This window comes from Phyllobates terribilis, unplaced genomic scaffold, assembly GCF_046119375.1.
Source record: "Phyllobates terribilis strain yellow unplaced genomic scaffold, ASM4611937v1 Scaffold_5__5_contigs__length_657084704, whole genome shotgun sequence".
NCBI lineage: Eukaryota > Metazoa > Chordata > Amphibia > Anura > Dendrobatidae > Phyllobates > Phyllobates terribilis.
This window is the reverse complement of record NW_027362765.1, coordinates 609,046,522-609,061,163: the sequence shown is the minus strand read 5'-3', so window position 1 is coordinate 609,061,163 and position 14,642 is coordinate 609,046,522. Positions and strand designations below refer to the sequence as shown.

The 14,642-nt window shown below is 41.8% G+C and overlaps 1 protein-coding gene across 1 annotated transcript in view; it reads right to left on the bottom strand.

Moving 5' to 3' along the window:
* Positions 1–2,064: 2,064 nt before the first annotated feature.
* Positions 2,065–14,642, bottom strand: part of COMTD1 (catechol-O-methyltransferase domain containing 1) — a 144,118-nt gene continuing 131,540 nt past the window's right edge. The window contains exon 8 of the mRNA XM_073686064.1: positions 2,065–2,836. Coding sequence (XP_073542165.1) covers positions 2,814–2,836 — 23 coding nt within the window. The 3' untranslated portion in view covers positions 2,065–2,813. The remainder of the gene's footprint in view (positions 2,837–14,642) is intronic.

The following is a 14,642-nucleotide window of genomic DNA, read 5'->3' as shown; positions in this document are numbered from 1 at the left end:
CCCCAGGGTAAGGGCCCGGGAGCCGACCACCGCGACATCCCCAAGGCCAGGCAAAGGCCCGGGTATCGAGTCATCCCCATCCCCTGGGCTAGTCACATCCTCTTCCACCTCCTCTGCTGACCTCATCAACTGGCTGACTGTGGGTTGACAGTAAGTGGGATCTCCAACCTCGTCATCATCACCCTGTGTGTTCTCACACCCGTCGTCCTCAGAGCCAACCTCTTCCTGCCCTGACCGAAAAGTCAAGTTGTCGCTCCAATCAGGTATTTGAGTCTCATCATCGTCTTCATCATTGTCTCCACCAACAGGAGTTACAGTTTGGGAACGAGGGTCTACATTATGCTCAGAACCTTCTTCATCTGGTCCTGGATCCGACTCATAAAGATTCTGGGCATCAGTGCAGATCATTTCCTCGTCTGGATTAACAGAAGCTCTGGAGCAGACCTCCGTTTCCCAGGCTATAGTATGAGTAAACAGCTGTGCAGACTCAACCATCTGTGTTACCCCATACTCAGACGGGCAGCTGGAGTGTTGGTAGCTGTGAGGAAGCAAGTGCGATTGGGGTGACACCTCTGAGGACTGGAGTATTTGTGATGTTGAAGTTGAGGCAGAGGAGAGCCCACCTACAGGCCAGTTCACGTGGTGCGTTAGTCAATCACAGCTATGCCAATACTTGGCATGGCTGTGATGGCTCCGGAAGTACCCACAGTCTAAAAGCATGGTTATTGGCTGCGCTACAGCCTTTCAACATGCTTTATGAGAATGGTGAACCCGAATAGGAAACAGGACATATAGTAAGAAGTCCGTTTTCGGGGTTCGGTAATGGACACTAGGTGTCTGGTACTGACCCCAAGCTTTCCCATTTGGTTTCGCTCATCCCTACTGTTTTCGGCGCCTTTATAAGGTGAAACACAGTGGGTACGCAGAGCACTGTTTAAATGCCTAATATGGCGGGAATGGCAGTTACAAACAAAACATATTGTTATGAACGTGTACACACTCACACAGGGCAACACCACTCCTACACCCAACTGGTCCCTGTACAGACTAGAAAGGCCCTAGCTGCACAACTAAAAACACCACCTAGGATCTATTTCCCTAAAAGGCTGTCGAAAGGTTTCTCGTACCTTCTGAGGAACCAGATGGGAGGCTGCTACACACTGTCAATAAAGGGAAAGAAAAGTGTAAAGTAAGATACGAAAATCCAGCGTGAGAAACTAAAACACATTAATATAGAGTAGAAAGGGAAAGCTAAGGAGAACCAAAAATATAAGGTACACGTATAACCTCCCAGAAACCTAAAAGTGGTAAAAGGAAAAGGTGCTGGGAGGGAAAGCTAAGAGACTCACTGCAAGAATACAACTGGAGTTTATCTAGCAAGGTAAACTTAGCTGAAGAGCTGGAACACACATCCACCAAGAAGTATAGCCAGCAAGGAAGTGCAGTGAAGAGTGAACATATAAAACCCCACCCAGAATGTGATAGGGCAAACCAAAATGGGAAACAACTGGAGAGGAGCAAACCAAGAAAGGAAAACAAAGACAATGGAAACCATCAGCATTTCAATACAATGAGACATAGACATGAGAGTGAGACGTACCGCCAGCCAGGAAGACCTCTGGTGTCTAATGTGAATTCAGCCACTAGTAATTTATAACATTTCCCAGATCTACATCTCCAGGAATTTGTTACTCAGCTTCCATTTAATTTAAAAGACTCCACACAACTTATCAAAAAACTTCAAGGGATTCAATGCAAAAATCATTACCTATTTCTCACAATAGATGTTATCACTCTGTATACGAATATACAGCATAAAAAAATAAATGAAATCAGTAAAAAAGACACTACAAAAGGAAGAAGAAATTCTTGAGTTTTTTTTTATTGACAGCCTCAAATATAATGAGAAACAACTGGAGAGGAGCAAACCAAGAAAATAAAACAAAGACAATAGAAACCATCAAAATTTGAACAGAGAAGATAGGTCAGTTGCTGAGCAGACAGGGGAACTAACCACGCAGCAACAGGTCACTGGATCAAATCCCCAAACCAAGTGTTAGAATCTGTTTCTTTGGGACCATCCGCCATTTTGTTGTGGTTTTCTGGCTGTTGGTCTTTTTCCCCTGGCGTTGGTTTTGACTAAGGTCAGGTGATTGTATCACCCTTTATTACCCAGCACCTGCCTCCTATTCCTTGCCGGACAACAGTGTTAATCCTCAAGAGTTCTGGCTAGGAGTTTGGTAGTAGTCCTTTCTGTGTTTAGTTTTGTGCATTTCTTGGATCCTCTAGTTCTGCCTGCTGAGATTCCTTTATTTCCTTTTTCGTTTCTGCAGCTTCCTCTAGTTTCCTGCTAGGAGGTCACCTGTTTGTTTTTTCCCAGTCCTTAGTTCTTTCAGGGTCTCCTTCCCCTCTTCCTTTAGGTCTTCTTTTGAGTTTAGTCTAGGAAAAGTCGGTGGGTCTATTGGCTAGGAATAGGTTGCCCACTCCACCGTAGGGCTTCAGTCTAGACCTAGTGCAGAGACAGCTATTCCCCCTTCTGCTGTAGTGTGGAGTTGCAGTTTTGTAACACCAAGCTTTGACAGTACCAACTCTTCTACAAGGGGCCACCAGACCCTCAGAAGCTACCGTATGACGTTGCTGATGGAACTCTCTGACCAGGCAATCTGCATGAAAATCCTCTGAATTAACCCAAGAGTTATCTTCAGGACCATAACCTTTCCAATTGAAGAGATACTGCAGATGGCGCATGACCCGCCTGGAACCAAGAACTTGCTGTACATCATACTCTCAATCCCATTCCAAATCCACCTCAATTATGTCTTGAGCACCAGGTGTCCTATTGAAATTTTTTAAAAGGGAAGAATGGAAATAATTATTGATTTTCCAGGCAACTTAACTGTCAGGAATTAAAATTGTAATAATTTTATAAGGGCCTACAAATTTAGGTGTAAACTTCCGAGATATTTTTTTTGAGGACAGCCACACAAAATCCCCTCCCCTAAAGACAGGAGCCTTCCTACATCTGCGGTTAACACCTCTTTTGGCCCTTTTTGACCTCGCTCCAGACCTTGATTAATCGGGAAGAAAATTTCCTGAAAAATTTCTTAACACTGGATGATAACCAACACAGCAAAAAAAAGAGGCTAGGTTCCAGCAGCCATAGAAGAATGATTATTTGGCGCAAACTCAGCAAGGGACAGAAACTCCTTCCAGTCTTCCTGATTAGAGAAGACAAAACATCTCAAATACTGCTCTACCTCCTGATTCATCCTTTCTGTTTGACCATTAAATCTCAGGATGATAACCTGAGGAAAAAGACAGCTTGATACCCAATCTGGAGAAAAAGCTACACCAAAAGCTAGCCAGAAAATTGAACCCCTCAATCAGAAATAATGTTTTTTGGAAAACCATGTAATTTACCGATATGAGAAATGAATAAAGTTGCTAAGCTCTTAGCACATGACCACTTTTGAAGTGGGACCAAATGAACCATTTTGCTAAAATGGTATACGATCACCCACATAACAGTATTATCACCAGAGTTAGACAAATCGGTGCCAAGTCCATGGACAAGTGGGTCCAAGGCTGTGACGGAAACCTCGTTAGGCAACAGAGAACCCGCTGGGGCTCTGGGAGAGGATTCAGCCCTAGAACAGACTCTGCATTTACGGACATATTCTTCAATATCCTTACGAGCATTCTGCCACCAAAAGGACCTAGAAAGAGACCTCCAAGTGGCAGAAGAACCCAGATGTGCAGCTCAAACCGAATCATGTACTTCATTAAGAATATTTACACGTAAAGAGGGCAGTACACAAAATTTGTTTATTGTAAACTTTCCGGCGCACTGTCCTGAGCATCCTGAATGCACTGCTTGAGATCTATTCCCACAGCACCAACCATCACCCCCTCACCAATAATCTTGACTGGATTTTCGGCCCTCAACTGGAAAAACTTATGGGACAGAGCGTCGTCCTTGACATTCTTAGATTCGGAGACATAATTAATGGCAAAATCAAACCGGGCAAGAAACGAGCCCACCGAGCCTGTTTGGTGTTTAAGGACTTAGCAGCGTCAATATGTAATGCAGGTGTCAGAAATGCAATGTGCAGAGACACGAAGTGAGGGCAGTCAGAGATGTGTAAAAACAATTTATATATATATATATATATATAAATATATATATATATATATATATATATATATATATATATATATAACCAGGCTTTAAGCAAGGGGTTAGTAACAAGAATGAACAAGTAATTTACAATAACAATGAACAATCTCCCAAAATAATGTGATGTGCTCTGGCGTGGGAGTTACCACGGCAGTTCTTTAACTCTGTGAATGCCCCTAGCGGGGGTCACCGGTTATTCCTGCTAGCCCGCAAGTCTTTTTCTAACAAAGTCAATTAAATCCAGTTTGGCTTTTTCCACTTCGCCAGTCCCCCTCCCAAACTGACATCCTAAACCCCACTGTCCTCAGTACCGTGGATGATCATTTGATGTGATGGCCCTGTTCAGCGATGCAGCTCCTCTGTTTCTGCTGGCGTGACTCCTCTGATGCAGTTCTCTCTTATCTCCTCTTTGCTTGGCTGTTGGAGGTGGTCTCTCGCACCTTGGATAGCGGGGTCCAGACCTTGTTGGTTGATGGGGAATGTCAGGTACTGTGAAGTCACTCAGTACCACAAGCAGATCCTGGCTCTCCTCAGCGGCCGCGGCACTCGGGGGACCTCTGTGGTGAATCTGGCATTTGTTCACCGGCGTCCGCCTGTCCTGCCTCTTAGGTCTCTGACTCCGACCTGTCAGGCTGGTTTCCTCAGCGCATCCAGCGGCCGTCTCCTTCTTTCTGCAGCTTGGCGCCTAAATCACCTCAGGTTTGGCGACCTCGACCGTTATATTTAAAAAATCCTCACTGGACGTCACCTGACCGGGTCTCACATTCAAATCTGTTCCCCCTTCAACGTTGCAAAGGCATCTTGGTTCCGTTTGATTGCGGTCAACCAGCAGATGACAATAAGGCTTTTTGACTTCTATTACAAATATACAAAAGGTTCTTATGATCGGTAAAGGCAGTCACCTTGTGTCCTGCCCCCTTCAACCAAAGTCTTCATTTCGCAAAGTCTCTTTTAACTGCCAGAAGAGCTCGGTCACCTATATCATAATTAGACTCTGCTTGAGAGAACTTCTGGGAAAAAAAAGCACAAGGATGTAGGTACTCACTTTTTTCTGTGAAAGAACAGCTCCCATCCAAATAGCGGAAGCGTGTACCTTCACAAAGAAAGGCAGATCGACCTCGGGTTGGCTAACAGGAGTCTTAGAGAAAGCTGTCTTGAAAGCAAAAAAAGCATTTACCCCCTCAGCCGACTAAGAAGAAAAATCAGTTCCCTTCTTAGTCATGTTAGTTAAAGGCTTGGCTATGACCGAAAAATTCTTAATGGGAGCTCAAGGAGGGGAAGATCAGGAAAGAGAAATAAGTAGCTGAGTAAATGTTACAAGAAGGGGTAGGGGGAAAAGTGCCAGGGAGCCCAGTCCTGATCTGGCACAACCTAGTAGATGTGCCTATTTGTCTGATATTAGGATTGCAAATGAGTATCCCAACACAAATAATGCAGTCCGATATAATACACACTTCCGAATATATATAAACCAAAAAAAGAAAAGGAAGCAGAAAGATGCGTCTAAGTCCTATTCATATAAAATAAAATTCTTTATTGGAATATTAGAATATAAAACTAATAAAAAGAAAGGAGAAGTGACAAAGAGTGCCACACCACTGGAGGCATACAGCTTCCCACAAACAATATACAATTGATAAAGGACAACAGTCCAATAGTAAAACAGTCCTAAATTCATGCACTTCCCACTTTGTAGTCATTAAATAACAGGGCACAATGAGCTCCTAAAATAGTAAAAATTCAAAAGACTAGGGAATGTCAGTAAAGAAAAACTTGGCACTCATATTCTTCGTGCAAAACAAATGAATTTTTAATCGTTCAAAGAAATTCCAGAAATAATAAGACGTTTCGGTCAATCAGACCTTCATAAGTCATTTGGAAGTGATCCCACTGCCTCAGACATGTGATTGACCGAAACGTCTTATTATTTCTGGAATTTCTTTGAACGATTAAAAATTAATTTGTTTTGCACAAAGAATACGATTGCCAAGTTTTTCTTTACTATTTACGGATTGGGGTCCTACTTGTGCACCAAAAGATACCCAGAAGTGCAGTGTCTGTTCTCTAGGGAATGTCATGAACAGGGTAGAGATATTAGAAGCAAGCTTATCAATATCTGGCAGTATACACAGTGCTTCAGATCAGAAAAGAGTTATGAACCATCAAAGTACAATTAGACCTATCACATAAATACATACTGTACAGACAAAAAGTTTGGATACACATTCTCATTTAAAGATTTTTCTGAATTTTCATGACTTTGAAAATTGTACATTCACATTGAAGGCATCAAAACTATGAATTAACACATGTGGAATTATATATTTAACAAAAAAGTGTGAAACAACTGAAAATATGTCTTATATTCTAGGTTCTTCAAAGTAGCCACCTTTTGCTTTGATGACTGCTTTGCACACTCTTGGCATTCTCTTGATGAGCTTCAAGAGGTAGTCACCGGAAATGGTTTTCACTTCACAGGTGTGGCCTGTCAGGTTTAATAAGTGGGATTTCTTGCCTTATAAATGGGGTTGGGACCATCAGTTGTGTTGTGCAGAAGTCAGGTGGATACACAGCTGATAGTCCTACTGAATAGACTGTTAGAATTTGTATTATGGCAAGAAAAAAGCAGCTAAGTAAAGAAAAACGAGTGGCCATCATTACTTTAAGAAATGAAGGTCAGTCAGTCTGAAAAATTGGGCAAACTTTGAAAGTGTCCCCATGTGCAGTTGCAAAAACCATCAAGCGCTACAAAGAAACTGGCTCACATGAGGACCGCCCCAGGAGAGGAAGACCAAGAGTCACCTCTGCTTCTGAGGATAAGTTTATCCGAGTCAGCAGCCTCAGAAATCGCAGGTTAACAGCAGCTCAGATTAGAGACCAGGTCAATGCCACACAGAGTTCTAGCAGCAGACACATCTCTTCAACAACTGTTAAGAGGAGACTTTGTGCAGCAAGCCTTCATGGTAAAATAGCTGCTAGGAAACCACTGCTAAGGACAGGCAACAAGCAGAAGAGACTTGTTTGGGCTAAAGAACACAAGGAATGGACATTCGGCCAGTGGAAATCTGTGTTTTGGCCTGATGAGTCCAAATTTGAGATCTTTGGTTCCAACCACCGTGTCTTTGTGCGACGCAGAAAAGATGAACGGATGGACTCTACATGCCTGGTTCCCACCGTGAAGCATGGAGGAGGAGGTGTGATGGTGTGGCGGTGCTTTGCTGGTGACACTGTTGGGGATTTATTCAAAATTGAAGGCATACTGAACCAGCATGGCTAACACAGCATCTTGCAGCGGCATGCTATTCCATCTGGTTTGCGTTTAGTTGGACCATCATTTATTTTTCAACAGGACAATGACCCCAAACACACCTCCATGCTGTGTAAGGGCTATTTGACCAAGAAGGAGAGTGATGGGTGCTACGCCAGATGACCAGGCCTCCACAGTCACCAGACCTGAACCCAATCGAGATGGTTTTGGGTGAGCTGGACTGCAGAGTGAAGGCAAAAGGGCCAACAAGTGCTAAGCATCTCTGGGAACTCCTTCAAGATTGTTGGAAGACTATTTCCGGTGACTACCTCTTGAAGCTCATCAAGAGAATGCCAAGAGTGTGCAAAGCAGTCATCAAAGCAAAAGGTGGCTACTTTGAAGAACCTAGAATATAAGACATATTTTCAGTTGTTTCACACTTTTTTGTTAAGTATATAATTCCACATGTGTTAATTCATAGTTTTGATGCCTTCAGTGTGAATGTGCAATGTTCAAAGTCATGAAAATACAGAAAAATCTTTAAATGAGAAGGTGTGTCCAAACTTTTGGTCTGTACTGTATATATTTATATATATACACATATATACATACATATATATTATATATATCCTCATGTAAAAAAGCTTCAATCTCAATTAGGACAAAGAGAGTAGTCCAGCAGAGGTAATCAGTAATTCTCAAAGGGAACATGTAAATACATGCATAGTGTAACCATATACAATCTGGCGTCGGGATGTACGTTACCCCAATACGCGTTTCGCGTCAGCTTCTTTGGGGGTTGAGGGGGGGTAGATCAATTGTATATTGTTTGTGGGAACCTGTATACCTCCAGCGGTGTGGCACTCTTTGTCACTTCTCCTTACTTTTGGTTTATATTAGGATTGCAAGCCCAGGACTGGGATCACTGCAGCAGGACGTGGCTCCTAGCAACCAGGAAGACGACTGCTATAGGAAGGAGGGAAATAGGAGTGCAGCAAAGGTCAGACAGATGTTGGTGGTAGGGGACTCTATAATTAGACGGACAGACAGGGTCATTTGCCGCTGAAACCCTGAATGCCGAACAGTGTGTTGTCTGCCGGGTGCTCAGTGTCGACATATTGTGGATCGGATAGACAAATTGCTGGGTGGGGCTGGGGAAAACCCAGCGGTCATGGTACACATTGGTACCAATGACAAAGTTAGAGGGAGGTGGAAGGTCCTTAAAAATGATTACAGGGAACTAGGAGAGAAGCTGAAAGCCAGGTGGTGTTCTCAGAAATACTGCCAGTGCCACGAGCATCACTAGAAAGACAGCGGGAGCTTAGGGAGATAAATACGTGGCTTATAAATTGGTGCAGGAAGGAAGAGTTTGGGTTCATGGAGAACTGGGCTGACTTTGCTGTCGATTACAGGCTCTACAGTAGGGATGGTTTGCATCTCACTGGGGAGGGTGCAGCTATGTGGGGGAAAAAATGGTCAGACGGATGGAGCTTTTAAATTAATATCTGCGGGGAGGGTAGTCGTGCTAATAAGGGATAGATAGGATAGACAGAGAAAGTGAGACAGTAGGGGTTATTGAGGATCTAGAGAAGGCTGGGATATGCAAGGAAAGTAGGGAGCTGAGTAGGAGTCACAAATGGTCTAATAGTATTAAAGGAGTTGTCCACTACTTTTTGATTGATGCTCTATCCATACGATAGGGCATCAATGTTAGATTGGCCGGGGTCCCACACTCGGCACCCCCACTGATCAGCTGTTATCGGTGCCAGCGGCGGCGGTCGGCCGTAACTGCTTACCTGCGGTGCATGGCCGTCCATCTGTAGTGGCTGCCGCGGGGTACTGCACATCCGCCTATTTAATGGGAGGCGGATGTGTAGTACCCAGGGGCGAGCACTACAGATGGACGGCCAAGCTCCGCAGGTAAGCACTTTCGGCCGGTGGTCGCCGCCGGCACCGATAACAGCCGATCTAATCAAAAATAGTGGGCAACTTCTTTAAAAGTTTGGTGGCAAATTCAAGAAGTCTCGCAAACAAAATGAATGAACTGGAGACTCTTATATCGGTCACAGAATACGATGTGGTGGGCATTACGGAAACCTGCCTGGATGAAAGCCATGATTGGGTGACAAGCATAGAGGGATATACTACATTTAGAATGGACAGGAAAGACAAAAAAAGTGGATGGGTGTGTATTTTCGTAAGATCCAACTTAAAACCTGTGCTCAATGACGACATCGGGGGAAGCTGCGACAATGTAGAGTCAGTGTGGGTAAATGTACATGGGGATGGCAATAATGTAAAGCTGCTAATTAGAGTTTGTTTTACAAGCCTCCTAACATAGCTCATCAGCTATAGGATGAAATGCTGAAGCAAATTAAAAATGCAGCAAATAATAATAGGGTCCTTATTATGGGGGATTTTATCTATCCAGACATTCAATGGGACATAGAATCTTCCAGTTGTGCTAAAAGCTGCAAGTTCTTATCCACAGTTCAGGACAATTACCTCTCTCAGCTGGTAGATGAACCAACCAGGGGAGATAATGTGGATCTGGTTCTGTCAAATAGACCAGATGCAATTTCAGATCTACAGGTCTGGGAGCATTTGGGAAGCAATGACCATAATATGGTAAGTTTTAATGTAATATTCAATAAAGCATTTCCAAAAGGAAATACAAAACCTGGAAACTTAGGAAAGCTGATTTCAACAAATTAAGGGAAGAGCTTAATCGTGTAGACTGGGACCACGTCATGGTAACTTGGGCTACCATAAATGGGGCATGTTTAAGGAAATACTACTAGAATCCTGTAGAAAATGTATACTCTATGGTAATAAAATGTCAAGGAATAAAAAGAAACCATTATGAATAAATAAGACAGTACAAAGTTTAATAAGATAAAAACAATGGCCATTCAAAATCTTGAAGGCCGAGAATACAGAAATAGCATTTCAGGAGTATAAAGACCTAAATAAGAAATGTAAAAAAGAAATCAAGCTAGCAAAATTATCTACAGAGAAACAAATTGCCAGCGACATTAAAATAAATCTCAACATTTTTTATAAATACATTAATGACAAAAAGAAAAAAATAGATAGTATCTGCCCTTTAAAAGATGATAATAACAAGATAATTATACAGGACAAAGAAAAGACTGAGATATTAAACAGGCATTTTTCATCCATGTTCACCAACAAACCGTCTGTTCCAGGGATCTTTCAACAGGACAAAAATCAAAGTTCACCACCTGATTCAACTAGTTTAACACAAAAAGAAGTATGCCTGCGTCTGAGAAAATTAAATATTGACAAATCCCCAGCCAAGATGGCATTCATCCACGGATACTGCGGGAATTGAGCTCAGTAATCGACAGACTGCTGTATCTCGCATTCTTAGACTCTCTTGTAACAGGGGTAGTGCCACGTTTGGAGGATAGCTGATGTGGTACCGATATTTAAGAAAGGTAAGAAGGTGTATCCAGGAAACTACTGTACAGTAAGTCTGACATAGGTAGTGTGCAAAGTTTTTGAGGGCATCATAAGAGATGACTTGCAAAGTTATATCACAGAGAATAATATACACATGATAATCAGCACAGATTCATGAAAAATAGGTCGTGTCTAACCAACATGTTGGGTTTCTATGAGGAGGTAAGTGCAAATCTGGATGTTGGTAATGCGGCTGATGTGATTTATCTGGACTTTACGAAGGCATTTGATACTGTGCCATATAACAGTCTTACACTGAAGCTACAGAAGCAAGGACTTGGAGGAACTATATGCAGATGGGTAAGGAATTGGCTAAATGATAGGAAACAAAGAGTCGTCATAAATGGTACGTTCTCTAAATGGGATATAGTTAGCAGTGGGGTGCCGCAGGGATCTGTGCTAGGACCAATTCTTTTTAACCTTTTTATTAATGACCTTGGGGATGGGATTGAGAGTAAAGCGTTAGTCTTTGCTGACGACACCAAACTATGTAGGATATTTAAAATCTGATCTTGACATTACGATATTGCAGAACAATCTGGATAAGATGACTGAATGGGCAAACACTTGGCAGATGAAGTTTAATGTAGATAGATGTAGAGTCATGCACCTAGGACGGAGTAATCCTATTGCTGCATATATAATAAATGGGAGTATATTCGGGACTACCGATGAGGAGAAGGACTTGGGTACTCTGGTTACAAGTAAGCTGAGCAGCAGTACTCAATGTCAAGCAGCAGCCGCAAAAGCAAACAAGATTTTAGGATCTATATAAAAAGAGAAATAAAATCCCGCGATCCCAATGTACTGTTACCCCTTTATACATCACTAAGGAGGCCACATCTAGAATATGGGATCCAGTTTTGTGCTCCACATTTTAACAAGGGTATTCAGAAGTTAAGAGTCAGAATTGAAAGAGATAAAAATAATCTATAAAAAGGATATATGGGACCCTATGAATATGAGAGAGGTATCTGCCATGACTCCAAAAGGTGCAAGGAACCTGTCATGTAAAGAAACACTATTAACCTGCAGATATGGGGTTATTCTGCAGGTGAAGCTGCCCATAGTCTGGACTAAAAGCCCCGCTGCCGCAAGGAAATTCATTTTATTCCTACAGCCTCTGGTTTTCAGTCATAGGGTTGAGCCGGGGTAGCTTAAGTCACCACTCTGTGAATAGTGAGCAACGGTTGTAATCGTGTCCCCGACACTAAATGACAGCTGCCCCAGCATTAGAGCCATCTGCCAGTCAGGGCCAGAGGAACGGTTACAGCCGCCACTCACTATATTCTGAGTGGTGACTGAAGCCATGCCGGCCCACCCCTATGACTAAAATATGGAGGCTGTCTGGAGGAATAAAATTAATCTCTTCCTGGTAGTGGAGCTCTCAGTGCAGGCCCAGGCAGCTTCAGAACTCTATTAATCTGCAGATTAGCCTCACATTTGTAGGTTAATAGCGTTTTTTTTTACATGACATGTTCCCTTTAACTCAAAATTCTGTCTCACAGTCATTGGTTTTCCATCTGCTCAAAGCAAAGAGTTGTACACCAGCAATAATTAAATATTGCAAACATAAATAATTATTCAATTTCAAGGATCATTGTTTTAAAATACTTGGAGGCGTCTGATTCCTTAGAAAATATCTTATCTATCAAACAACAATTTACAGAATAATATAACAATATCTGCAGGCTTAGCCTTGGTTTCTTTTATCTGAAAAAAATCCCATGATTTTATGAAGCTGTTGGCAAATTATGGATTATAACAGCTATTTTGATTATTTTCTTTAGCAGTTATGAGCAGAATCTACAAATATCTGGTGCATCGTTAAGGCTGCATTTTCCTCATCGATCACCAATATCTACATAGCTTGGTTGGAACATATATATCTCTTTAGTTTCTGGTATAGTCTATTGTTCAATATTGTCTGGTACAGTTGCTAAATACAGGACCTCTTTATATACCACCAATTTCAAAGCACGGAATACGTATATATACCCTGGTATGGTCACTGCCAACTCCACAATAACCCAAGAAAAATTACTAGCTGCCACCACCAATCGTTTATACAGGCGGATTCAGGTAGCGTATGACTTCAGGGGTGTAGTTTACAGAGCAAGAGGAACAGAACTATTACATTTTATATTTAATCCAGAAAAATAGGCAGTGATAACAAAAAATAAACAAAAGATTTTACAAAGGGGACAAAACAATACAGCATATACAATTACATAATACAATAGGATGAACAAAAGAAACTTACTAAACCTGATGTCACTGCAATGGCTTCAGATTTATGGAGGGAGGTACTCCAAAAAGAAACGAACAGAACCACAGTTAGCTGCACCTCAAGGGACTGACAAGGTCCAAAATTTGGCATTTCCCCTTTATTAGCTCCTAAGTTACACCCTCACATCTCCCCTTGATGACTCGTAACAGGGCTGGTCATGTGATGAGGTTTCAGTTTCAAAAACTTATGAGATTCCCAATTTCTAGGATAGCTACACCCCTGGAAGTCACAGGCAGGAGATATTCCCATCATCTTTCCTATTACGACTTTATCTTTACATAGAGACAAAAGATGACAGGTGTAGCCTCCTCTATCAGGTCGTTATTCAATTGGAGGGACTCTGGCCATTGTCCAGTGAAATGAAACCATGCTCTGCATTCGCCACTTCCTCACGTTTCCAAAAATATGATTTACCTATGTATTAGATCGACACAGTTCATACAAACATCCCTTCTTAATTTCTAATAAGCAGACAAAGACACGGGAGAGATTTTTATGCTTCTCCTAGTTCTTGTCTCAGTCGTAAATCTGCTTCTTCACATTCCTGGTGCATGGCCTCACATCTGTTAACCATTAGAAGTTTCCTTAATTACCTGATTCCAAAGGAGAGGGTCAGCTGCACAGAGTGTTATGTGGAACTACCTTGTAGAGCGCAAGTTCTGTCTCTCATCTGTAGGGACTTTAATTTTCTCTATGACAATTACCATTTTCTTAAGACACTCTTAGCATATTTTGCTGGATCTTATGGTGACAGCAAATGTAAATACCAGTTGTATTGACACAACAACCCATTGTAAGTCCATGACTGGCAATGTTACACTTTTTGTGACATCTTGCCACACTCATCATGCAATTAAAAATCTCTTACATGAGAGTAGGGAGTTACAAGATAGGCTGAAAGAAAAGTGTTATCCCAAATGCTCTAATAATTGAGTGAAACATATCCTCGCTATTAAGGATAGGGAAACCCTCCTGAGATATCAAAATAGATCTGAAACTGATAAACAATCTATTTTTTTCTACTACATACAGTAATGAGTTTTCAACTATTTATCTGATCTGTATGTCACTTTGTGCCTTTATTGTACCAGGATCCCGCGTTGCCAAAAATATTGGAATTAGGTTTTTGGTATGTTACATGCCAAGCTGGCACTCTAGGTAACATTTTATCTCCATCTAAATCAAATCTGTGACTTTACTAAAAACGAAATTAGAGATGTGGTAATAAGATCTTCACTTGTTGTGCTGTAGTGTAGTTAACTAATAATGGTTAATTTACAATTAAACAGTATATTAAGTGCAATACCGCTTAGTTTATTTAATATCATGCGTTATAGGCCCATGTAAGTAAGTTGGCTGTACTACAGGCCCCCTCAAGATAGGCATGAGAAGATACCTATCTGACATTGGCAGAAGCATCCTTTCACTTCATACATAACTGT